The sequence below is a fragment of the Heptranchias perlo genome, chromosome 35, assembly GCF_035084215.1.
Source record: "Heptranchias perlo isolate sHepPer1 chromosome 35, sHepPer1.hap1, whole genome shotgun sequence".
NCBI classification, from domain to species: Eukaryota; Metazoa; Chordata; class Chondrichthyes; order Hexanchiformes; family Hexanchidae; genus Heptranchias; species Heptranchias perlo.
The window spans coordinates 16,492,822-16,519,678 of record NC_090359.1 but is presented as its reverse complement, the minus strand read 5'-3'; the positions used below and the strand labels follow the sequence as shown (position 1 = coordinate 16,519,678).

General features: G+C 45.2%; 2 protein-coding genes and 1 long non-coding RNA gene across 3 annotated transcripts in view; 2 read left to right on the top strand and 1 right to left on the bottom strand.

Annotated features, from left to right (window-relative positions):
• The window catches only part of LOC137302372 (uncharacterized), a 126,961-nt gene that overhangs the window by 74,548 nt on the left and 25,556 nt on the right, over positions 1–26,857 (bottom strand). The gene's annotated exons all lie outside the window — the stretch shown is intronic.
• On the top strand, positions 1,226–4,890 carry LOC137302136 (ferritin heavy chain, oocyte isoform-like). The gene is made up of 4 exons (XM_067971808.1): positions 1,226–1,407; positions 2,888–3,034; positions 3,649–3,774; positions 4,205–4,890. Exons 1-4 carry the CDS (start codon positions 1,306–1,308, stop codon positions 4,355–4,357), a joined length of 528 nt encoding a protein of 175 aa, XP_067827909.1. The 5' UTR covers positions 1,226–1,305; the 3' UTR covers positions 4,358–4,890.
• On the top strand, positions 7,167–14,415 carry LOC137302137 (ferritin heavy chain, oocyte isoform-like). The gene is made up of 4 exons (XM_067971809.1): positions 7,167–7,293; positions 12,420–12,566; positions 12,979–13,104; positions 13,453–14,415. The coding sequence occupies exons 1-4, from the start codon at positions 7,192–7,194 to the stop codon at positions 13,606–13,608; spliced, it is 531 nt and encodes a 176-aa protein (XP_067827910.1). The 5' UTR covers positions 7,167–7,191; the 3' UTR covers positions 13,609–14,415.

Genomic DNA, 26,857 nt, shown 5'->3' with positions numbered 1-26,857 from the left:
ATAATTTTATTATCTCGGTCCAGGATGCACTCCAATCCCTGCGGTGCCCATCCGTCGCGGAAAGCCTCAAACGTACCGGCAGACACCGCGTGCTCCCTCTCCAGGGCCATCGCGGCGCGAAGAATGCTGCGGAAGAGATGCAGACGGTCGGAGCGACCGTCCCCATGGGCCGGGTCGAGCCTGGACCTGTAGATGACCACTTTGGACAGGCCTAGGGCCAGACCCATGAGAATGTCCTCCGACTTGCCTGCGCCCCCCCCCCCAAACTCCCCACTCCCCTCAACGGGTGGCCAAAGATCAGGAGCGTGGGACTGAAGTCCTCGTGGGTCTGGTCCTGGGCCTGTCCAAGGTGGCCATCTACAGGTCCAGGCTAGACATGGCCTATGGGGGGGGGCGGTCGCTCCGACTGTCTGTCTCTCTTCCGCAGCATTCTCCGTGCCCGGGTGGCCCTGGAGAAGGAGCACGGAGTGTCTGCCGTTATGTTTGAGACCGGGGACTGGAGTGGATAGTTGATTACGACAGTGACATTTTGGTTTCATTCGGTTTCATTGCTATGATTGGGTGTGCCACAAGAAAAAATTCTTACAGCACTTGAATAGGTTTTCGGGGTTCCTGACACTGGGGCTCAAAGACCCATTAGAAAAAAAGAGAAACTCAGTGTCTCCTTCTTGTTCAATTAAAAGAGTATCATTGAGACAATGGCACCGAGGGACTGGATAGCATGCTCGTAGTGGAAGGAATATTTTTTATTGAAGAGAGTGACTCAGGCTGACTGAAGCACAGGGACATGGACACACAGGCTGCAGACTGCACAGTGTTACAAGGGGACATGGGAATGGGTGGGATTCTGGGGAATGGGGGAGATGGGGAGAAAAGAACAGAACAAATGAGGAGCAGGGGGAGAAATCATTAGAAAGAGAGGTTAAAAAACAGACAGGTCACAGAATAAAAACAAACAGCAGGTTAAAATGAAGTGAAGAAACTTATGAAATAGAACAAGAGAAGTGATTGAATGAAAGGAGGATCCTGAAGATATTGGGTTTTTGTGTGTTTTTCCTTTTTTTTTGGTGTTTTTAGGCCCCCCCCCCCACTTTTTTCAGGGGGAGGGGTTAGGGTTTTTTTCCGTTCGTGTGATGAGGAAGCAGCTATTTGATTGGCTGCCAAACATTTATCATCAGTGATGTCACATCCTGTAGTTAAAATGGGTTGGGTCTGAAAGAATAAATATAGCAGCTTCGGTTTGAGGTCCTTATGTTCATATTGTTTATAGTCAGTTGCTGGTCTATTTAAAAAAAAGTAGTTTGGATGGCTTCTCAAGTGTGTCAGAATTACCACAAGGAGTGTGAGGATGGTGTCAACAAGCAGATAAATATGGAGCTCTATTCCTCCTATGTTTATCTTTCTATGGTGAGCTTTGGGTATTTTGTCTTATTAACTAATGTAGACTTACTGAATTCTAGTGAATTAACCTTTTAAATTCAGTAAAATAATTGAATTTGCTGTTCTAATATTTCTTTTAAGTATCTTTATAGTTGTGATGTTTCATTATCCTTTCAAATGGATTGTCTGGGTCCTTTTTTATATAGTTTCCATGTTGGAGTTTACATTGAGACTGTGAAATGCATTCCCCACCCCCCAAAAAAAAAAGCCTATTCAGTACATTGGCCAGTGAGTGTCTTTTGAGTTACAGGTGACTTGCCCATAGTTGGGGTCTTTGAAACACCTGTGGTGAAATCTTTAGTCAAAACACAAATCCATGGGCATTCTTAGCCATAGCTCCATACTCTTGATCTTGTAACCTGTCTTTTCCAGCCAAAAGCTTAATTGAACTTCTCAAAGTTTCTAAAATCAAATTGGGAATTTTCAAAATGGGTGGAGTTTCTTGCTTAATGAAGGGAGTTTTGTTCAGGTTTGGGATGGAGTGTAACCCTTGTCTGTACAATAGCAAGAAACTTGTAATTGATGGAATTTATAGAACACAGTGGAGAAATGTGTGCCTTTTTTAATCAAGTAAGGCTGACATTGGGTTGCTCTCTGTTGTTATCAGGAAAGTGCCCAATTGCTACAAAGCAATGAACATAAAGCCTAATTTGAGCAAAAGAAAATTTATATCTCACTCTTCACTGGTGCCTACTGGTCATGGCCTCAAATGAGTGTACTGGTGGACACTGCATGCTCCCTCTCCTGGACCACATGGGACTGGGCAAGACCATGAACGAAGCAGGTCAGCTCTCCTTGGGCTGTGCTGATCCTTGACATGTGAATAGGGGGTGGGGGTTTGTGGTGAGTTCAGATTATTGATTTGGAAACGTTTTTCAGATGTCAAATGTACATCTAAATTTTCCCTAATTTAGTGATCTGAACTAATTTGAGTTTTATCCTTTCACATTGTTTGTCTCTGTTTCAACTTATTTTCTTGGAATGTCACAAGTTCTGATCCAGTACACAGACCCTCTAAAAGGAGGAGACTCATTGCATGAGTTAATTGACCAATTGTGCACCCTGGTCTTTCTGAATCACTTGTGGAGGAACAGGTAGCTTTCGGCACCTTGGTCACAGTATCCAACACTGAAGGAGGACCTGTCATGTGACTTCCTGGTTAATGCTTTGTATAAATTGAGATGTGGGCAGGAGGTACCTGAATGGCCAAGTAGCTCAAGCTTGGGTTTAAGTTGAGTTGCTCAGTGTGGTCAAAGACTGAGGTGATTCCATTCTCCACTGGCCACCTGTTGTCTACTTTCACCAGGTGAACTGAGTTAGGAAATATGAGTACTCTTTAAAAATGATCAAACTCCTTGGTTCCCTGATCCATGGTGAAATCCCTGTACTGATGTTTGTTCTCTATCTTAATTTGGTATGATTGTTTAATTGACTCTTGTGCCTACAGTCCTATTACTTTGACCGGGATGATGTTGCCCTGCGTCACTTTGCTGAGTTCTTCAAGGAGCAGTCACATGAGGAACGGGAGCACGCTGAGAAACTGCTGAAATTCCAGAATCAGCGTGGAGGCCGAATCATCTTGGAGGACATCAAGGTTTGTTCATAGAATCAGGCCGTTTGGCTCATAGTGTCTGTGCTGGCTCTTTGAAAGAATATCCAATTAGTCCCTCGTGCCCTGCTCTTTCCCCATAGAGCTGTAAGTTATTCGTTTTCATGATTCTATACATAAAAATCTGTTCTGATAGTTGCTATTGAATCAGCTTCCCTTTCAGGCATTTCATTCCAGATTGTAACAATTCACTGTTTTTATATATGAAATCTCTATCTTTCCTCTGGTTCTTTTGCCCATTATCTTCAATGTGTGTCCTCTGGTTAATGACCCACCTGCCAGTTGTTGAGTTCATGACTGGACCAAATGTAATTTATTGAGGCTTATTTTCATATTGAATGATTGGTCCCCAGTGCAGCCTCTATCCAGCTTTCAGAATGTGGAAAATTTCTCCACAGCAGAGAAGATGTTTTCTCATTAATGAGCCACATGTTCTACATTATAACTGAACAGAGTACTTGTTGCTAACATCAGGGCAAAAATCAATTTTCTTCCACTCTCCAGTCATCCTCTTGTTTCAGGCTAGTTTGAGATTAATACTGCATGGGATGCAGATGGGAGCTTGAGCATTTTGTGACTTGAAAGACTTCCCTTTTCAGAAGCCAGAGCAGGATGAGTGGGGCAATGGTCTGGAGGCGATGCAGAGAGCTCTGCAGATGGAGAAGGATGTGAACCAGAGTCTGCTGGATCTGCACAAACTGTCCACTGAGAGGACAGACCCTCATGTAAGTCCTTAATGCATCAGTGGCATTTAGCTTTTGGGTTTATTTTTAATTTGGGATTGTGTAATTTAGCACTGTCCTTTAAAATCTCATCAGACTGAATGCAGCTCAATACTTTCCATTTCTAAATCTGAGGTTTTTCAAATCTACTGAAGGTGAGCATTAAAATCTGTCCTTGAAATCAATCTGTTTCAAGGGTTGAGATATCTTGGGCTTGAAGGGAACCTTCAAATGGATACTGACTTTAGGTGAGGGACTGGGGCAGGGCAGCATTTATTTTCAATACCAGTGGCTGGGAGGGCAAGGAGTTAGATCTAGTAGTCTCTTGGCCATATTTTGTAATGAGACCTTGAGTATTCCCCAGTAGGGAAGTGAGATTAAAGGAACCTAATGATTCAAGTAGCTAGCTTGATTTTTATTTTTCCCTTTCCAGTTGTGTGACTTCCTGGAGACCCACTACTTGGATGAACAAGTGAAGATGATCAAGAAGCTTGGAGATCACATCACCAACCTGAAGAGACTGGGAGCCCCTGAGAATGGCATGGGAGTGTACCTGTTTGACAAGCACACCCTGGGGGAGGAGTGACTGGACTGTTGTCCATGTTGCAGATATTCAACTTGTGTATTGAAGTTTTATGTTGCCATCTCTCTGAACTGGGAATGGAATTCAAAGTCTAAGATTAACTTCCAAACATTGTAGTTGAGTGTTCTTGCAGCTGAAATAAAACATTTTGATGTTGAACTGGTTCCTTTTCTTCAGTAATTGAGCACATTCTAACACCAATGCACGTGGCCTTGCGTCAAACAAAAAAACATTCTAAGAAATAGGTTGTCACCGTGATAAAATCTGATTTGTTTGGGCACATGGATGTTTTAACCCCTTCCCCTCCAGAAGGCTTAATTTGGTTTTGTAGCAGCCTAGGATGGCCATCAGGCCAAAATTAGATTTGTACCTAACAGCTTTCAATATTTGGTGTTCTGTAGTAGAGATTAAAGTGTAATCTGATTACAGTAAGACCTCTTCCTCCACATAGGCTTGAATCCCTTTTGGAGAGTGTGCATTTTTTTATTACTATTCGTTCATGGGATGTGGGCATCAATGGTGATTACAGTAGTTAACCTTCTGAATAAACAACCCCACACATTGCTGCTGACTTGTCCATTGTAGGACATGAGGGAAGTGTTCCCTGAAGCAGGTATTCAAATTTAAGTAGTTACAAAAATCCTGGAGCAAAGTAAGACCAAATCTCCAATTGTTCCTGCTAGGGTTACCTGGCTCTTTCCTCCTTCTCTTCAGCCCATCTTTTTCTTCCTGTGCAGAACTTTGGTCCAGCTCCTGCTATTTGTTTCAATCTCAATTTTTATTTTCCAGTCTCTGTTCACCTCATGCACCTTTTATATCCTGGACCCCATAGCCTCTAAAATACTTCCATTTGCTGTTGCAAATCTAAGAGCCCCTCTAAGTTTCCCTTGCTGGATTCTGTTTCATTAAACAGTTCTTGCCCCATTCCCCTCTCCTTGCGAATACAATCTTTGTGTAATCTTATTTGGCCTGGAACCAAATAACACTAGATCCCAATTGCCAAAACTGCCACTTGTAAGTCTACTGAAGAGTTGGAGAATAGAGCCATCTAATTAAAGGCTAAACCACCAACTACTTGGTCTGTTTAAAGCTTTAACTGAGTTTGCACCAGTGATGTTCAGGTTATTCTCACACAGGGATCATATGATCAGATCAGTCCATCGACCCCACTTTTCGTTGCTTCATCTTTCCTTCACTCGGTTCCACCTTTTTTTTTTTTAGCCTGCTGTTTGTTGTTGATCCGACAGTATTCTGATGTGATCTGGAACACAAAATATCCACGGGGCCCCATCCTTCCCTGACCGGATTTAGGGAAATATCAGTAACTCCCCTTTCTAATGAGAAAATTCACCACTCGACTCTTTCCACTTGGTGTTTGACTGTCCAAAAAGTACAAGAGATTAATCATTGAAACAAGGGATTACCAAACCCAGGAAATACCAGATAGTCTGTTCACCACTGTCGCTCACTGTATATACAACCAACACTACACACAGTGTTTGCCTCTCACCGCAATCCCTCCCAACACCAAACCCCCCCCCCCAAATCCCTTCAGTCAATGGTCCACAGTCTCTTCCCCGTGGAGTGCTCTGCATTTTATTGTTTGTAAAATGTCATGATGACAAAACAAGAACTCAACATGCCGTGGCCCCCTTCACTTTCCAGCCGATGTGTGTACAGATGCTCACTGACCCTAGAATTGATGGAGTATTGAAGGACTTGTGTTTAACACGTTCATCACACCCACTTTCCATTCGCCTGACTCGCTGTTGGTTGCTGTTCACAGGCTCTGATCTGTTTGGATGTTGCCTCAAACCCGCAGCTACTTGCCAAATAACCAACTCACGGATCCATCCAGAATTATTCAAAGACACTGACCCGCAAACAACAATTAAACCTGTGGTTGTGGATCTTTCAACCGTCACGATCAGTGACCATAACCGATGGGATGGGGGCAGATCCACCAATTGACAATTTGGTCCATTATGGTCAAGTGCCCGGGTGGCCCCGGAGAGGGAGCATGTGGTGTCCACCGTTACGCTTGATGCCTTCCGCGACCGCTGGGCACCGCAGGGTATAGACTGTCTTTCAGACATCAATAATAGAATCCTGATTTAATTGGGAAAGTATCCTGTTGTTTTTGGTGGCACTTGATGCTTATTTTGGTATCTTTTCAGTTTGATTGGACCATCCAATATTAGTGGTGCCCTGAGAGGGCCACTTGTGATGGTTTATGTTTGGTGACCCTGGGACAACCCAGAGTCTCCCTTATTGGTCCATCAAAGAAAGGTCGATTATGGTCAAGAATATGGTCACGATCAGATTTTTTTTTCTTTGGAGTGTGGGATGGAAGAGCAGCCATGGTTTTTTTGCTTTTCCTATTTTTGTGTTTTAGGCCCCCCTTTCATAAGAAGGGGAGGGGGGGGGTTGGTTGTGTTTATGTGCAGTAAATCAATAAACCCAAAATAAGTGTCAAATTATAATTTTATTACATCGATCCAGGATGCACTCCAGTCCCTGCGGTGCCCACCGGTCACGGAAACAGATTTTACAGTTTGAGGAAAGTCAACGCAATTGGATCTTTATTGAATTGTCAGCCAATGATGCTCCTCCTTCAAAGTTCTGACTGGCTCTGGGTGTCATCTCCCCTCCTCCCTTTTCTTGATTGGTGTTCTGAGAGAGGATGTAATTTCTGATTGGGTATTGCCAACTGTCACTCATCATCTAGGCTGCCACGCCCAGGATTAACCAGCAGTATAAATATGGAGCTTTGGGTGGCTGTTTTTCAGTTTCTTGCTTCAATAGAGTTGTTTAGTTTTGTTAAAGTTAATTTAAAGATGGCTTCCCAAGTGTGTCAGAACTATCACAAGGAGTGTGAGGATGGTGTCAACAAGCAGATCAATATGGAGCTCTATTCCTCCTATGTTTATCTTTCTATGGTGAGTTTTGTTTCTTTGACCCCTTCACATTGGAGATTCTAATGTGACATTACAAAATTCTGTTTTCTCCAACTCATCTATTGCCTTTTCTCTAATCTGCACCCCCTCCCCCCAATTGATGGATGGTGAGTGTCTTTTTAAAGCTGTAATATAATGTGATTTATTGTACAGTCATTATCAAAATGTCTCCCTCTTCCTTGCAGTAGTTGCACCACATTCTATATCTTAAATCTCAATTGTTCACTTTCCTGGTGTCTGAGCTTTCTATTGAAGTTGTGTTTTGCAATACACTCTGCATTCAATGCCTGGGATTCATATTTCTTACCCTCTATTCTACATCTCTCCACAGTCTTTCCCCACATTCTCCTTGCAATGGGGGGGGGGGGGTCATAATCTTAAATTAGAGCGAGTCCATTTAGGAGGTAAGTGAGGAAGCACTTTTCCCCTCAAAGGTACTGGAAATCTAGAACTCTCTCCCTTGAAAGTCTGTGGATGTTGGGGATTAATTGGTGCTTTCAAGACTGAAATCTTTTGTTGGGTCAGGGTATTGAAGGATGAGTTGATGTACAGATCCATGTTCTAATTAAATCATTGAGTTGGTTCAATTGGCTGTATGTCCCACTTCTGTTTCTATGCTCTGAACCTTCACTTTTTAAGTACCAGCTTGTCCCTGTCTGTCTTCTCTCTCTGCCTTTGCTCTATTGGTGGTAGGGCCTTCAGCCATTTTGGTCCTACTCAGTGTAACTGTTAATCCCTTTGCCTTCCTACCTCTGTCTGTCTCTCAAAGCATTCAAATGCTAACAGTTTCTAGTCATGCAACTCTTACTGCTTGGTATCTGTTTCTCCTCTGAAATGCCTTGATGTTTAGTGTTGAAGGTGCTAAGTTAATGCTGTTTGTGGTAGTTGTAGAAAGGGGTTTGTTTCAAATTTCAGTCATGAAAAGGATGTAAGCTTTGAGTCATAGAGTCATGCAGCACGGATAGAGGCCCTTCGGCCCATCGTGTCCGTGCCGGCCATCAGCCCTGTCTACTCTAATCCCATATTCCAGCATTTGGTCCGTAGCCTTGTATGCTATGGCATTTCAAGTGCTCATCCAAATGCTTCTTGAATGTTGTGAGGGTTCCTGCCTCCGCAACCCTTTCAGGCAGTGAGTTCCAGACTCCAACCACCCTCTGGGTGAAAAAGTTCTTTCTCAAATCCCCTCTAAACCTCCTGCCTTTTACCTTGAATCTATGTCCCCTTGTTATAGAACCCGCAACGAAGGGAAAAAGCTCTTTAGTATCCATCCTATCTGTGCCCCTCATTATTTTGTACACCTCAATCATGTCCCCCCTCAGCCTCCTCTGCTCCAAGGAAAACAAACCCAATCTTCCCAGTCTCTCTTCATAGCTGAAGCGCTCCAGCCCTGGTAACATCCTGGTGAATCTCCTCTGCACCCTCTCCAAAGCGATCACATCCTTCCTGTAGTGTGGCGACCAGAACTGCACACAGTACTCCAGCTGTGGCCTAACCAGTGTTCTGTACAGCTCCATCATAACCTCCTTGCTCTTATATTCTATGCCTCGGCTAATAAAGGCAAGTATCCCATATGCCTTCTTTACCACCTTATCTACCTGTTCCGCCGCCTTCAGGGATCTGTGAACTTGCACACCAAGATCCCTCTGACCCTCTGTCTTGCCTAGGGTCCTCCCATTCATTGTGTATTCCCTTGCCTTGTTAGTCCCTCCAAAGTGCATCACCTCGCACTTTTCTGGGTTAAATTCCATTTGCCACTGTTCCGCCCATCTGACCAACCCATCTATATCGTCCTGCAGACTGAGGCTATCCTCCTCGTTATTTACCACCCTACCAATCTTTGTATCATCAGCGAACTTACTGATCATACCTTTTACATTCATATCCAAGTCATTAATGTAGACCACAAACAGCAAGGGACCCAGCACCGATCCCTGTGGTACCCCACTGGCCACAGGCTTCCAGTCACAAAAACAACCTTCGACCATCACCCTCTGCCTTCTGCCACTAAGCCAGTTTTGTATCCAAAGTGCCAAGGCACCCTGGATTCCATGGGCTCGTACCTTCTTGACCAGTCTCCTGTGCGGGACTTTATCGAAGGCCTTACTGAAATCCATGTATACCACATCCACTGCGTCACCCTCATCCACACGCCTAGTCACCCCCTCAACAAAGCCATGTTGACTATCCCTTGACAAAGCCATGTTGACTATCCCTGATTAATCCTTGCTTCTCCAAGTGGAGACTAATTTTGTCCTTCAGAATTTTTTCCAATAATTTTCCTACCACTGATGTTAGGCTCACTGGCCTGTAGTTCCCCGGTTTTTCCCTACTCCCCTTCTTGAATAATGCTATTACATTAGCGGTTCTCCAGTCCTCTGGCACATCCCCTGTGGCCAGAGAGGTTCTGAATATATGTGTCAGAGCCCCCGCAATCTCCTCCTTTGCCTCACACAGTAGCCTGGGATACATTTCGTCCAGGCCTGGGGATTTATCCATTTTTAGGCCTGCTAAAACCGCCAATACCTCCTCCCGCTCGATGTTAATATGTTCGAGTATATCACAGTCCCCCTGCCGTATTTCTATGTCTACATCGTCCTTCTCCATAGTGAAAACAGATGCAAAAAATTCATTTAGAACCCCTCCTACATCTGCCGGCTCCACACACAGATTGCCATTTTTGTCCCTAATGGGCCCTATTTTTTCCCTAGTCATCCTCTTACCCTTAATATACTTATAAAACATCTTAGGATTTTCCTTTATTTTGCTCGCCAGTGTTATTTCATGGCCCCTCCTTGATCTCCTAATTTCTTTTTTAAGTATCCCCCTGCACTTTTTGTACTCCTCCAGGGCTTCCTCCGTCTTTAGCCTTTTGTATCTGCCAAAAGCCCTCCTTTTTTTTCCTAATCCATTCTCGTATATCCCCTGACATCCAAGGTTCCCTGGAGTTCTTGGAACCACCCTTGACTTTTACGGGAACATGTTGCCATTGTATGGTCTCAATCTCCCTTCTGAAAGACTCCCATTGCTCCGATGCGGATTTTCCTACAAGCAGCTGATCCCAGTCCATTTTGGCCAGATCCTGCCTTATCCTATTAAAATCGGCCTTCCCCCAATTTAGAACCTTTATTTCCGGCCCCTCCCTGTCCTTTTCCATGACCACCTTAAATCTCACCGAATTATGGTCACTGTCACCAAACTGGTCACCTACTAGCACTTCTTCCACTTGGCCGGCCACATTCCCTAGAATTAGGTCCAGTACCGCCCCCTCTCTTGTAGGACTTTCTACATGCTGGCTCAAAAAGCTCTCCTGGATGCACGTTAAGAATTTTGTACCCTCTAAGCCTTTTACACTCTGAGTATCCCAGTTAATATTGGGGAAGTTGAAATCTCCCACTATTATTACCCTATTATTTGCACAATTTTCTGAGATTTGCCTACATATCTGTTCCTCTATCTCCCCCTGACTGTTTGGGGGCCTATAGTACACTCCCATCAAAGTGCTTGCCCCCTTTTTGTTTTTAAGCTCCACCCATATGGCCTCATTTGAGGAACCTGCTAATATATCATCCCTCCTTATGGCAGTAATTGATTCTTTAATTAATATTGCGACCCCCCCCCTCCTCTGCCTCGCCTGAAGATTCTGTACCCCGGAATATTGAGCTGCCAGTCTTGCCCCTCCCTCAACCATGTCTCTGTGACAGCAACAATATCATACTCCCATGTGTTTATCAACACCTTCAGTTCATCCTCCTTATTCGCAAGACTCCTTGCATTAAAATAGATGCCATCCAGCCTTGCCCTTGCATATTTGCCCTGTCTTCCAAGCTGACTTGTTTTTTTCTCTATTTGGCTGCACATCACCCCCTATTGTAGCTCCACTCTGTATCCCATCCCCCTGCCTAGTTAGTTTAACCCCCCCCCCCCAACAGTGCCAGCAAACCTCCCCGCAAGGATATTTGTCCCGCTCTGGTTCAGGTGCAACCCGTCCGACTTGTACAAGTCCCACCTTCCCCAGAAGCAGGCCCAGTGATCCAGGAAACTGAAACCCTCACTCCTGCACCAACTCTTTAGCCACGCATTCATCTGTTCTATCCTCCTATTTCTATACTCACTAGCCCGTGGCACTGGGAGTAATCCAGAGATTACAACCTTTGAGGTCCTGCTCTTTAATCTGCAACCGAGCTCCCTAAATTCTTGATGCAGGACCTCATCTCCCTTCCTACCTATGTCGTTGGTCCCAATGTGGACCACGACCTCTGCCTGCTCCCCCTCCCCCTTGAGAATGCCCTGTAGCCGCTCAGTGACATCCATGACCCTGGCACCAGGGAGGCAACAAACCATCCTGGAGTCACGTTTACGGCCACAGAAACGCCTGTCTGTTCCCCTTACGATAGAATCCCCTACCACTATAGCTCTTCCACTCTTTTTCCTCCCAGCCTGTGCAGCAGAGCTACCCCTGGTGCCAGGAAGTTGGCTGCTGCTGCCATCCCCTGATAAGTCATCCCCCTCAACATATCCAAAGCGGTATATTTGTTTGAGAGGGGGACGGCCACAGGGGACCCCTGCACTGCCTGCCTGCTCTTCTTACTCTGCCTGGTGGTCACCCAATTACTTCCTGCCTGTACAACCTTTACCTGCGGTGTGACCATCTCACGAAACGTGCTATCCACGACGTTCTCAGCATCGCGAATGCTCCATAATGAATCCATCCGCAGCTCCAGTGCCGCAATGCGGTTTGTCAGTAGCTGCAGCTGGATACATTTCCCGCACACATGGTCGTCAGGGACACCGGAAGGGTCCCTGATTTCCCACATAGAGCTTTCTAGACATATAATTCAGTCTTGGGTGTGAAGATTGAAGTGAAATATTGTGTTGAGCATGTTCAAAGCTGAATTGGTAATTTTCCATTGGCCAGCTTCCCTATTGCTGGGAGTGAGATTATCTCACTACCAGGTTAGTGAAGCAAGTCAGCCTGTGCTAGTTTTCAGAACCATCTGCCTACAAGCTCAGTGAGACTTGAACACTTGACAGAAAGCAAAATATTGAGGTTGGCTTTATGTACAATACCCATGATAATTCTGATACCCAACTACTTTTGATCTCACCAGTCCTATTACTTTGACCGGGATGATGTTGCCCTGCGTCACTTTGCTGAGTTCTTCAAGGAGCAGTCGCATGAGGAACGGGAGCATGCTGAGAAACTGCTGAAATTCCAGAATCAGCGTGGGGGCCGAGTCATCTTGGAGGATATCAAGGTTAGATTTAATGGAGTGGCCTTCTGAATGGCTCCCCTTAAATGGACAATTTTAAATATTTCTAAAGCAATTTGTTCTAATGCACATAATTACATAGAATGTCCAGCACAGAATCAGGACATTTAGCCCAACTGGTCTATGCTGGTGTTTATGCTCCACATGAGCTGCCTCCCACCTTCATCTTGCCCTATCATCACATCCATCTATTACTGTCTCCCTCAGTACTTCTCCTTAAAGACATTTATACTATTTGACTCGTGGTTGTGGTGGTGTAATTCTATATTCTTGGGACAATTGGTTCATGGCAACATGGACATCTGATTGCTTTTCACCCCTATTTTCCTTCAGTACTTTCTTGTGTATTTTGTTTAATCCATTAAGTGAACTGGCTGAGACCTGATTCCCTTTTCAGAAGCCAGAGCAGGATGAGTGGAGCAATGGTCTGGAGGCGATGCAGAGAGCTCTGCAGATGGAGAAGAATGTGAACCAGAGTCTGCTGGATCTGCACAAACTCTCCACTGAGAGGACAGACCCTCATGTAAGTTTTTAATGTGGGCCTTTGGGTAAGTTCGATGTGGTGGAAATTTACTGTCCTTGAGCCTATTCAAAAGATCTTCATACCCAATAGCTTTGTTGGTGTCATGCTCAAATTTTATTGGGGAGGGGAGACAGGAAAGGGAGATTGCCCTACTGTCTGCATTAGAAGTAAATGTATCTGATCCCAGGATCTAAGCACTTAATAGAGCAAAGTTACTGTATAAAATGCATCAATCTAAAGTGCACCACTTGACTATCCTCCAGTCCAAGAAGATTAAAATCCAAACCCTTGGAGAAGCTCAGATCTTCCTCCATCTCTTGCTGGACATAACTATTTTCCATCTTCCAGTTGTGTGACTTCCTGGAGACCCACTACTTGGATGAACAAGTGAAGATGATCAAGAAGCTTGGAGATCACATCACCAACCTGAAGAGACTGGGAGCCCCTGAGAATGGCATGGGAGTGTACCTGTTTGACAAGCTCACCCTGGGGGAGAGTGATTGAACTGACTGCAGGGATAAAGCTTATTGTTCAGTACTCCTGTTTATAGTCTGAAGAACCCCTATCCTGTAGCAATGGTGACTTTGTACTAAGAGCTGTGAGACCTGGGCTCTTGATGTGAAATGTAATAGTAACTGGAAATAAACTGTTACAGAAGACTGGGTTTTGGCTCCTTGTAAATTGAGTGATTGCTTATTTTTCAGATTAACATAATTCAGCTGTTGTAACAAATTACATTGGGCTATGTATTGGCTTTAGGGTGAGATTCTGCCCTATGACATTTTTTCTTCTGGGGTCATATCAATGTAGTGACTTGGGTGTTGAGGGCCAATGTGTCTGCCTTGAGTGTAAATTGTATTTATGCAGTAAAATGATTACTGCTGATTTCAATGCAAAGAACAATACAGTAATGAGTTACTGTTCCTATTAGTGCTGCATATTATCAACTGTTTAACTCATTAATGATGCAAAATCAGCTGCTGTAACATTTTGTTCCAATAAAACACAAGGAAAGTGAACTAGTAATTTCAGTCCAATAGGCAATTTTTTTAAGAATAGTATCTGCCTGGGGAAGAACAATCCAGATGCTTTTTTTTCAAAGATGCTACAGACCTCAGTAGGTAGTTGGGGTAGCTTATGAAATCACTCACTATTACTCCTAATAAACTGTTTGTTTGGAGTCAAATAGGTCTCATATGGGGGAGTGCAGGTTCCCTGTTTGTCTATTTCCCTTCATTTTCATCTTCTGCCCCCCAACCCCCTGTTAATCTCCCCCATGAATAATAAATTGGGTATGGTACAGAAAAAATACCTCGAACTAAACTCCAGCAAACAAAATCTTCCTTCTGGGAGACGTAGTAAATGCACCAAACAACTAACTTGAACCATTAAGTTGAATAGATAAGGCTCCTAAACTCTTCCATACCACTACTGTTCCATCAATTCATAAACCCAATATAAGCAGCTCATCCATAAATCTATCAATTTGTATTTATCCCATTGTGCAGTTAATACTAGATTACAATTCTAAATTCTACTGGATCACCATTTCATTTAAACCAAGTTAAATAGATATTTTGCCTGAAACTCCACATCCCAATGCCATCAATTCATAAACACAATACAATCAGCTCCTCCATAAATGTGTCGATTTGCCTATAGTCCTATTGTGCGTTCCATACCAAATTGTAATCAACCTTTCCAAATCCTATGGGTTCTCCATTCATCTCCTTCACCCCTATGAATGGATTCAAATGTTGATGCTGTAGCTGTAATTATCCAGTGTTTCCAAGTGAAGTTTAGGAACTTGTGACTTGCACTGGGTGTGATAGAATTGCCGTCTTCAGTCAGTCCATGTTAATATCTTTATATTGATGGAGTAAATAAGGGGAAACTGATTCCAGTCGCAGACCGGTTAGTAACCAGCAAACACAGATTTAAGGTGATTGGTAAAAGAACCAGAAGTGACACGAAACTTTTTTCAGTGTTCTGATCTGGAATGCATTGCCTCATCGGGTGGTGGAAGCAGATTTAATAACTTTCAAAAGGAAATTGGATAAATACTTGAAGGGGGAAAGAGCAGGGGAGTGGGACTAATTGGATAGCTCTTTCAAAGAGGCAGCATAGGCACAATGGGCTGAATGGCTTCTTTCTGTGCTGTAATAGTAGGATATTATGATCTCTAAAGGCACTTTTGGGATATCAATGTCACCACATTTCATACGTTGTTGAGCCATAATTTTACGAGTCAGTGTGGATTATCTGGTAGCTTTGACTGCTGCATAGTTCGCACCTTTGAGGTGTCGTCACTGTTGTAAGGTAAGAAATGCGGCAGTCAATTTGCCTCCAGCAAGGACCCAAAAACAGCAATGAAATATTGACCTGATAATCTGTTTTAGTGATGTTAGTTGAGGGATAAATATTGGTCCAGATATTGGGGAGAACTCCGCTGCTCTTCCTCGAAATAGTGCTGTGGGATATTTTACGTCCACCTGAGAGAGCAGATGAGGCCTCGATTTAATATCACATCCAAAAGACGGCACCTCCGACAGTAGAGCACTCCCTTAGTCAGCCTAGATTATGTGCTCAAGTCTCCAGATGATGACTTGAACCCACAACCTTCTGACTCTGAGGTGAGAGTGCTGCCACTGAGCCACAGCTGACACAAATGGAGATGTTTGTGTGGGTGACATTGCATTCAGTAATCTTCACTGCCTCTCATTCTCGCTGAATATCCTGAATTTTACCAAACAACATTTCATGAGAATCAAAACTAAAAATGATGCATCCCACAATGCTTTGCCCAGTTGATGCCCCCATGCTGCCAATCCTCAGACACACCCATTCTCTATATTAGAACTGGGGACGATTCACACCATCCATGGGATGGAATTTCCATTTCTCTGACCAATGGATGGTTTGCAAATTCACTCAAGACAACTTGATTGCTTTGAATATTGTCTCAACATCACAATCACTAACAAGTAATAAACTTGACCAGATTATGAAAAGCCACTTCAGTGAAAATATCAAATTATTATCAAATAATTCAAAGTTATGATTCCAAGAGATTGAAACAAAGAGAAACTTTCAGATTTTTTTTTTCACTTTCAGATTTTTTTTTTTCCTTTTTTCTTTTTTTTTATTTTGTTAGGCCCCCCTTTTATAAGAGGGGGGTGTGGGGTGTGCTTAAATACTAAAACCAAACAAACCAAAACCAAGTGTTCAAATTAAAATTTTATTCTCCTCGTCCAGGATACACTCCAGCCCCTGTGGTGCCCACCGGTCGCGGAAAGCCTCGAGCGTACCGGCAGACACCGCGTGCTCCATCTCCAGGGCCACCCGGGCGCGGAGCATTCCGCGGAAGAGAGGCAGACAGGCCGAGCGACCGCCCCCACGGACCACGATCATCCTAGACCTGTGGATGGCCACCTTGGACAGGCCCAGGAGCAGGCCCACGAGGACGTCCACCTACCTGCCCGCTCCCCTCCTCACCGGGCGGCCAAAGATCAGGAGCGTGGGATTGAAATGCAGCCAGAACTTGAGGAGCAGCCCCTTCAAATAATCAAACAGGGGCTGCAGTCTCGCACACCCAGTGTACAGATGGAACACGGACTCCTCCAGGCCGCAGAAATCACAAGCGGCCTGGGTGTCCGTGAAATGGCGTAACCGCCGGTTGCACGCGACTGCTCCGTACGCCACCCTCCACCCCAGATCCCCGATGGAACACGGGAGGATCCCTGAGTAGAGAGCACCCCACTGGGAACCCCCGTCTCCGCCGGACGGCAGGATGGTACGCCAGGGCGTGTCCGGCCGAGAGACGAGGGCGAGGAAGACATGCGGCCGCCCAGCAGCGAGACGAACAGGAGCTGCGTGTCGGAGTTCAGGCCGTGCAGCTGGCGGAAAAAATACGTCGCCAGCGCACGCCATCTAAGAGGACGCTCAACGTACAGGTATCACCGCAGCGTCCGAAGGCGGAAAGTTGCCACCTGGGTGCGGACGCACACCAGCCCCTGACCGCCCTCCCTAAGCGGGAGACTCAGGACCGCGGCAGCGACCCAGTGTATCCCTCTGGCCCAGAAGAAGTCGACGAACTTCCTCTGAATCTTGGCGACAAATTCGGGGGGTGGGGTCAAAGTGACCAACCTGTACCACAACATGGCGGCCACCAGCTGGTTTATGACCAGCACTCGACCCCTGTAGGATAACACTCGGAGCAGTCCTGTCCAGCGCGCCAGGCGAGCGGCGACCTTGGCCTCCAGCTCTTCCCAGTTCGCCGGCCAGGCTTCCTCGGCCGGGCCGAGGTAGACTCCCAGGTACCGGAGGTGCGTGGTACTCCAGGCGAAAGGCCTGAGCTCCTCCGGCAGGGAGTCCACCCGCCACTGACCCACCAGAAAACTAGACGAAACTGGAGTGCATCCTGGATATCCACAGGTCCAGGATGCTCGCGGTCCGTGGGGGCGGGCGCTCGGCTTGTCTGCCTCTCTTTCGCGGGTTGCTCCTCGCCCGGGTGGCCCTGGAGATGGAGCACGCGGTGTCTGCCGGTACGCTTGAGGCTTTCCGCGACCGGTGGGCACTGCAGGGGCTGGAGTGCATCCTGGACGAGGAAAATAAAATTTTAATTTGATGCCTGGTTTCGTTTTATTTGGTTTTTAGTACTTAAGCACACCCTACACCCCCCCGCTTCTTGTAAAAGGGGGGCCTAAAAAACACAAAAAAAAAGGGAAAAAAAGGGTGCTGGTTGGTGGTTAAAGTGATAAAAGAAAAAGAAAAAAAGGAAAAAAAAAAAGAGAAAAAAAAAAGGTGCTGGTTGGTGGGTAAAGTGATAGTTGAGTTATTTGGTATCATGGGGGATTTTGTAGTGAGAGGTTTGTTCCCAGTGCTGGTGTTAGTTGGAGTGGTTTGTTGCTCTGATATTTGGCAACAGTTTAGAGGGCAGAGATTTCCATGGAGAAGAGTAAAACCCACCCCTGTGCCCCAGAGAGTCCCTCTCCCTGTCCCTCCCTTTGGTTCCCATTTCAGTGTGTCTGAGGGGAGAAGTCTGTCTCCACTGCAGACTGTGATGGTGCAGTGTGGAGAGCAGAACCTGCTGGTGAGGGGAGACATGGATTTATTTAGAACCAGGCACCTGATTAAAGCTGCTGACCTGACCCTGGAGACAGCAGGTTATCGGCCAACTGGGATCTACTCTCAGAACCACACTGTCCTCTTTGACTATGGGCTCCATGAATGTGGCAGCAGATTGCAGGTAATGTGATTCCTCAACTCTTGCTCCAATTTCACTGTGTAGATTACTGCCCACTCTGAACTCATTAACATCAGGTGAAACTCCAGCCACTGAGGAGATCCCTGAATGAAATCTGTGTATAAATTTTTGCCCACTGTGAAGTATCACCCTGTGTGAAACTACTTCTTTATGTTGACATGTCAATCTTCGCTTTATATTTAAAAAGAACTTCAACTTGTCACTGAGGGACTGCATCTTTCTTAAATGGGTCATTGCTACTCTCTAACTCAGAGATTCAATTCTATTGACCTTGAACCTTCACCTGCATTTCTCCAAACCACTCTGTTCTTTTGTGCCTCAATTGATTTATCTTTTCCTTTCCTTCCTGTGGATATTCAGGCCTGTTGCCTCAACTTGTGGTCAATGAATGTTCAGTGTGGAAGTTCCTGTTGAGACTTCCCTTGAAAGATGAAACAAGTGGAACAATAATTGGGATACACTGTATTGAAGGGGAACTCCACTTTTGGTTGTTACACCTGCCAATACGATTGATTCCACGGACACAGATGAGATTTAAATGTGATGTTGTGTTTTGTGCTCCATATCAGGGGTAACTTGAGCCCCTTTAGGTGAAAGCTCTAATCTATATGGGAAAGAATGCTCATCAAATCTGGCAGTGCCAATCATTTCAGGGGTTTCTGACTGCAGGCCTGAAGTCCCCTGGAAAAGAAGGTGGACTGAGCAGAGGAACAGAGGCTGCTCCAGGCAACTTCTACCAATGGTGGAGCTACTTCAATCATGTGTCATTGAGGAGCAGCTGAAACCCCTTAAACTGCTGCTTAACAGGGTAGGAAAATGACCAGAAATAGCTTTTGTTCAATGAGACCAGCTCTTCATTCCTTAACCTGATGTCTTTCAGATGGCTGGCGATTTCCTGGTCGACACCACCCACCTGAACCACACCCCAAATGCTCGTGGATCTGTTATTGTGAGAACTAATGGAGCAGTCATTCCCATTGAGTGCCACTATTTTAGGTAAGAATCTTTACTCTATTGCAAATAAGGTCCACAGCAGGTGCAGTTCTGTGAAGTTGTCCTGAAATTACTGTACTGTCCTTTCAGGAAGGGCAATGTGAGCAGTGACCCTATCAAGCCCACCTGGATCCCATTCAGCTCGACCAAGTCTGGAGAAGGGCTTCTGTCATTCTCACTGCGTCTTATGAACGGTATGTGATGGGTGGATGGGGAGTGCTTTTCTGTCGTCTCCCACTGGGAGTTACACCCACTGTCTCCAACCCTTTTCCTCTTGTACTTCAGATGACTGGCTTACAGAGCGCACCTTGACTGTCTACTACCTGGGTGGCCTCATTCACATTGAGGCCTCTGTTTCAATGACCAACCACATGCCCTTGAAGCTCTACATTGACAGCTGTGCAGCTACATTGAGCCCAGACAAGGATTCCACCCCAAGATACAACATCATTGACTCCCATGGGTAAGGAGCTCTCTGCTTTCTCCAGCTGGTTCTGTCTCAATCGGTTCACTTAATTCACTTTGTCCCTTTTTAAATCTTTCTTCAGTTGCCTCCTGGACAGCAAAGCTGAGGACTCCTTTTCAACCTTTGTGTTGCCAAGAGGTGAACGTGAGCTGGACAAACTCCAGTTTGATCTGGATGCGTTCCGCTTCTTTGGAGATGACCGTTCCTTGGTAAGAGGAAGCCAAACATTGGGTTCCCCATGTTGGGAGGAGGTCACGAAATAACAACTTGTATTGAATGTGTCCCTCAGATTTTCATCACCTGTCACCTGAAAGTTGCTGCAGTGGATCGGAGAGATTCCATGAACAAGGCTTGTACTTTCCAGAATATGTAAGTTCCCTCTCTCGTTCAGGGATGTGTTGATTAAAGGGTGATGGACAACCTGGTTGATAAACTGATTCTCTGGTTGAGCTGGACCCCATTGGAAGAATCGACCAATGACGTGTGTGCCTGTTGTCATCTGGGCAACTGCAGTGCCACAAGGGATTTCCTCGTTGATTCCAGAGGAAGGAGGGATCTTGTATCTGGACCTGGTAGGACATTGATCCTCTTGATTGTTGGAGGTCACCCTTTACTCTCTAACTGGAATGTTTGATATTGCAGAGAGTGATGCTGAGTTGAAGTGGGAGGGTGAGGCCTCACTTGGACCCTTGGTCATTCTGGATCCTCATGTGACAGACCTGGCAACTGAGCCCCTTAATGATGTTGAGCAAAGGATGCAGGAGAGGTCTCCAGGTGGTGAGTTGGCCGACTGCTAGTTTCCATTTTCCCCTCAGTATTTCCTTCACTAACCATTGGTTTCTTGTTGCTTTATAGGTGTGGCGTCTGAGGTGGTCCTGATCTTGGCCCTGACTGTGAGCGCTGTCTCTCTGATCTCTGCTTCTTGGATTGCCTTGTTCCTGAACAGGAAACACAAGCAAACCCAGTTTATCTAGTTATCAAATGACCAATAAAGCAGTGACCACTTGTATCTTCTCATGGCTGGTTGCTCATTTCTCACTGTCTCCAGTCAACGACACAATGAGTGCTCAATACCGTGTTAGTAACACACTGCACTCCTCCGTCAGTTCCTCCTGTTAGTGAAATGGGTTGAAATGGGTCCATGTCACTAGTGGCAGAATGGCTGGTAATAGTGTATCCAGGCCCAGTCCAGGGATGGCTGCAGCAATGGGTGAAGGCTTGCCAGGCCCTCATTGTGCAGGTCAATGAGCTCTGAAGGGACAGTGGGACTGGCCTGAAGTACTGGTGCCGGGTGGTTGACGGCCCAATCATTCCCTTGGTGCTCTGTGGCCATTGATCACTCGAATCCGCACATGGGCTCCAAACTCCGAAACTTTCCCATTTGGAGCTAATTGTCCAAACACCAATAGGATTGAAAGTGGGTGGACTTGAACTCTCTTCCAAGATTGAAGATCTCTGCCCCTGGTGTGAAGATCTTTGTTTTGTTGGGCTGGGGCTCCAAGTAAATTTCCAATGCCCAGTGTAAAGATTAATGTTCACAGGGGGCAATGTTGTGCTCATTGGGTACAGGCACAGAGTGCGAGGGACGGGGAGCCCAGCGGTTGTGATTTACCTCTGTTGGATTTTAATTTCACCTGTCTTCTCGTGAGCACAGACTGAAGTTTCGTTATCCTCAGCTTCCCCTCACGGCAGGCCCTCAGGATTGTATTGTAAGTACTTAGTCCTATTTTTCAGATTACGTTATTGTTTATCATTCACTATATTTGAGGGGTGGCAATAGGAACAGGAGTTGGCCATTTAGCCCCTCTCGCCTGGTCCACCATTCAATGAGATCATGGTTGATCTGTGACATAACTCCATATACCTGCCTTAGTCATATCCCTTACCTTTTTGATTAACAAAATTTTAACCTGAGATAATAGATTTAACAATTGAGCTAGCATCAACTGCCATTTGTGGAAGAGTGTTCCTAACATCTCCCAATCTTTGCGTGCAGAAGTGTCTCTTAACTTCATTCCTGAAAGTCCTAATTCGAACTTCGAGGTTCTGTCCCCTGGTCGTTAAACTGGCTGTGTCTTTATAACTTTACAGTGAATTGGGTACAATCCATGTCTGGGACAACCTTGCCTTTGAAATACTGAAATTTGTTCATAAAATGTTCTTCAGATTTAATAAGAGCATATTTGTTTATCTTTACTGAGCTGGGTTTTTCTTTTTGGTAAATCAGACATTCAGGGGGTCTATTAAACAGGATGGGAGCTGTTAGCAGTAAACACCCTCGCTTCAGACAACATTCTTTGGCAGGTGGAAACCATTCCTCCATTTAAATCAAATCATAGTAATATTTTACTTCAGCTATAATCACTGAAGTTTAGTGTTTAAACATAGCAGGAGATCCAGGCTCGTTCTGTTGCAGTAGAATCACAATAAGTTAGTGGGAACTTTTAACAATAGCAATTCATTTCTGCTTACTACACACAAGGTGATTTTTCTTCCAGTGGAAACTGCAGTCAGACGGCCCCTCCTCACTTTCACTCTGAGCTTCCTCACACTATTGATAAATAATGTTAGGAAACATTAAACCCAATAGATGACAATACATTGTAGTGTAGTGTAGGGCCATCCTACCCTCTTCTGACTGTTGTCTGATTTACATGTAAACATTTCAGGGAGGCTTTACAAACTGGATATACTGGCCAGGACACCAGGAGAACTACTTTGGGGTATTTTTAAAATGTTGCAACAAAATACCATGTAGAAATGCTTCATGAATTCATTCTCAATGAAGCTTAGGATCTTACAGGACAGAAACAGGTGACTTTCCTCTCGCCCCCTCATCCAATTTAATGTTCCTCTGTTCCAAGGTGCCTCCACTATTATTCCCATTTAAAATAATTCATGGAGTCTGTGTGAACAACATTTTCGGGCAGAACTCTACATTGTCCCCTCCCTATAAAGATATTTTTTTGAACCGTAGACATGTATCTTTTGCCATGTTACATTTGAACGTAGGGGTTGTAGAATCATAGAAATTTACAGCACAGAAGGAGGCTATTCGGCCCATTGTCTGTGCCAGCTGAAAAAGCTATCCAGCCTAATCGCACTCTTGGTCTTGGTCCGCAGCCTTGCAGGTGACGGGACTTCAAGTGCGCATCCAAGTACTTATAAAAAGCGATGTTGGTTTCTGCCTCTACCACCCTTTCAGCGAGTCAGGTTCAAACCCACACCACCCTCTGGGTGAATAAAATTATCCCCAGATCCCCTCGAATTCTTCCAATTATTTGAAATATATGCCCCCTGGTTATTGGCCTCTCTGCTAAGGGATATCGGAACTTCATATTCTTTTTTTATTTGTTCATGGGATGTGGGTGTTACTGGCAAGGGCAGCATTTATTGCCCATCCCATTTGCCTTTGAGAAGGTGGGGGTGAGTTGCCGCCTTGAAGTGACGCAGTCCGCGTGGCCCCCAATAATTTTATACACCTCAATTAAATCCCCCATCAGCATCCTCTGTTTCAATGAAAACAACTCCAGCGGATCCAATCCTTCCTCACAGCTAAAATTCTCCAGTCCTGGACCATCCTTGTAAATCTCCTCTGGACCCTCTCTGGTCCAATCCCATCTTTCCTGTAATGTGGTGACCTGAACTGGACACGGGTTAAATTTATTTGTCCGCCTGTTCCCACAGGTCCCAGTGGAGTTTCTTCATTCCTTTCCTTGGTTCAATCCGTCATTCACCGATTGGGTTTATGACGGGTCACCACCTCCTGTGATTTCCCCAATTGGCTGCCCCTCTTCTCAGAGATTCTCTCGCTCCACAGACCACCTGCACTCTGTCGGTTCCACCAATCCGGGAAGCTTCACCTGTGATTGGATGAACTCGGTGACCGGCCCGTCATGGCGGCCAAATCTCCCACAATGCAGAGCTTTGTAAACAATTTTACAACACCAAGTTATAGTCCAGCAATTTTATATTAAATTCACAAGCTTTCGGAGGCTTCCTCCTTCCTCAGGTGACTATCGCAGTTCGCAAACCTCTTCACAGCACCGAAAGACATCGTCTCCACACAGAAATGCATTTGTCTCCATTTACGCAGATAGAATTCGTTTATTACCCAGTTCTGGCAGCAATTGGGGTGCCTGGTAAGTCATTATCAGCACGTACGGTGTAAGTAACAGAATGTTTAACTATATTGCTGTTTGTGCTCTGAGCCTGGTAAATGTAGAATGTTATTCTTCACCGTTTTGGGATACAGTTAAAACTTCCATCCTTGTCCCATTGGTCAATGCACCGAGTAACTCACCCTCGCTCTGTGCTGAACTGTCGAGTCTGGGGTCTAAATGTGTCCTTGGTGCTCCCTGGCCAGGCAGGGGTAAAACAGGCAGGGCGCACAGTCCTGAGTGTAATCCACTGCCTCCTGGTGGAAAGCGCGCCTGTTGTGGAGATCGGGTGAGGAAGGACCGGGTGAGATTGTCGTGTTTCCCGAGGACCGATCGCCTGGGGTTCCGGAGAGCAGATTGCGGCTGTGTATCCCGGCATGAGTCAGTGTCTTCAGGATAGAAAGACAGGGAACAAACGGAATACGCATCAGATAAATAAAACATGTGACAGAAACTGTCCTCCTCACTCGAAGGTGCAATCTTGTGTTCCCGTCAAATGTTCCCCTCAGATCATAATTATATTTCAGCAAAATGGCTTCACAGGACTTTTGATGTATTTGATGTTTAAAGTATTGTTTGGACTAGTTGAATGACGATGACTGTATACTTCAGTCCATGTGTGTTATTGTGGAGAGTGGGGAAACCAGTCTTGACACTGGTTCGGGAGGGGGATGAACTGGAGACCATGAGTGAGAGTTGGCGGTGATTTGTTCTTATTCCGCGCGGCTCCTGGGATCGATCTCTTATTCCGAGGATCCGACTGTCCTTTGTTTTTCTCACGCCTTGTGCTGAGATATAAAGACTGGACCTGGTTATAACTGGAGCACGTTACAGAATTAAATTCCTTGACATATTGTGTCATGATGCATTCACAATACTCCACTGGAAACCTCATCTAATTAATTACTGAAAGATGACGGGCAGCAACTCAATACCAGGCTCGTGTTTTCAATGTATTTTCTAAAATCAAAGTCTCTGGTATTGTGTGGGTCAAGGCATTAGGTTTTTCCCCCGTATTACGATTTAAACCAAATCCAGAGTCACCTTGTCTGTACTTCCTGATTTAACTCGTCTTGTCGCCTTTCACTTTCATAGTTGGTGACGTCCTGCCCCGCGGACCTCCCAGTGTCGGAATCGACAAAATAAACTTAATCTCAAGGATCACAAGTGAGGACTCAGCTGTCGGGTGAGGGATCCCGGGGCGACCGTCACCCGAAAGGAACTTCCCAGAATGAGCTGCTCCTTCGGAACAGGAGACAGAAGCCAAGGGGAAAAACCAATAAATAAACACAATCATAGCCCATGTACATCGGTTAAACTGAGAGCTCATTGATCAGCCCGGTTAGTGATTTCACTGTTTCTGTTTCTCTCTTTCTCTCAGTGAACTTGCTGGCGATTGTGATCCTGTCCCGTGGAAAGTGCGGTCTCTCCAAATGTATCACTCGCTACCTGGTGGCCATGGCGACGGCGGATCTCCTGGTGATTGCCTGTAATGTGATCTTATATCGGATTGCTCATCTTTATTGGGGGGACACTTTCCTGCTCTACACTCCTGTTTGCAGATTCATTCTCTTCCTGGCTCCTACTGCCACAGACAGTTCTGTTTGGTTAACGGTCGCTTTTACCTTTGATCGTTTTGTAGCCATTAGTTGTCAGAAGCTGAAAACAAAATATTGCACCGAGAAAACTTCACTTGTGATTATCGTGACTTTGAGCGCGCTGTTCGGTTTAAAGAATATTCCCCGGCCCTTCGTGTATGTTCATTACCATACTGTTAACAATATACCGTGGGGTTGCCTTGTATCATCACAGTTTTATATTCTACCCACATGGATCGCATTTTCTTGGATTGAACAGCTGTTAACCCCGTTGCTTCCATTCTGTTTGATTTTATTGTTTAATGCTCTCACCGTCAGACGCATTTTAGTGGCCAGTCGGGCCCGAAGGAGCCTCCGGGACCTCAGCAATGGTGAGAATGACAAGGACCCTGAGATGAAGAACCGCAGAAGGTCCATCGTTTTACTTTTTGCCATATCCGGCAGTTTTATCCTGCTCTGGATGACAACGGTCGTATATTTTTTATATTATCGAATTTCAGGTGTCTTTAACCGCCGATCTTTGTTTAACCCTTTTGCAACCTTCGAACAAGCGGGAATTCTGCTTCAGCTTCTGAGTTCCTGCACGAACACGGTCATTTACACAGTGACCCAGAGTAAGTTCAGAGAGGAGCTGCTCAATGTGATTAAATATCCGTTTACTCTAATTGGTAAATTGGTCAAATGAGGAAAACGGCTGAAGTGAAGCTGGAACTGACTTCCCAACATCACAACTCAATTCCAGATCACAATTATCACCTCAATTTACCAAAGGGACTCAGCATCAGGGCCATCGATATCTCCTTTAAACACATTTCTTCTCAAAAGTTAGATCAAAATTTAATTTTACAGCAGCCGACAAAAAATGAGCAAAAGCAACAGACAGTAACATTATCAAAACATGTTCCTGTATTCAGATCATTTTTTTAAACACATCCTCAGGGAGTCTGACCCGAAATGTAATTGTCCGGAGGAAGGGCTGTGAATTAGCGACTGGATATTAGTTTCCACCGGACCGGACTGATAATCGAGCCCCGCCGACAGCATCTGTGGGGTTAATTCTCTCTTTTAACTATTTCTGGGCCCCCTTAAAACATTCCTGTAACTCCGTGTCTGTGATATTTTAACAGCTGTTGGTCCTCAATAGTCTGGGAATCACTGATGGTTTTTTTTTCTGCCTTCTCCCAGATTCAGGAGGCAGGCAAGGGCTGTCGTTTTGCTCTGCTCAGACCTCCACTCAGCTCGGTTCTGAAGTGTCGACTGGAAGTGCAGT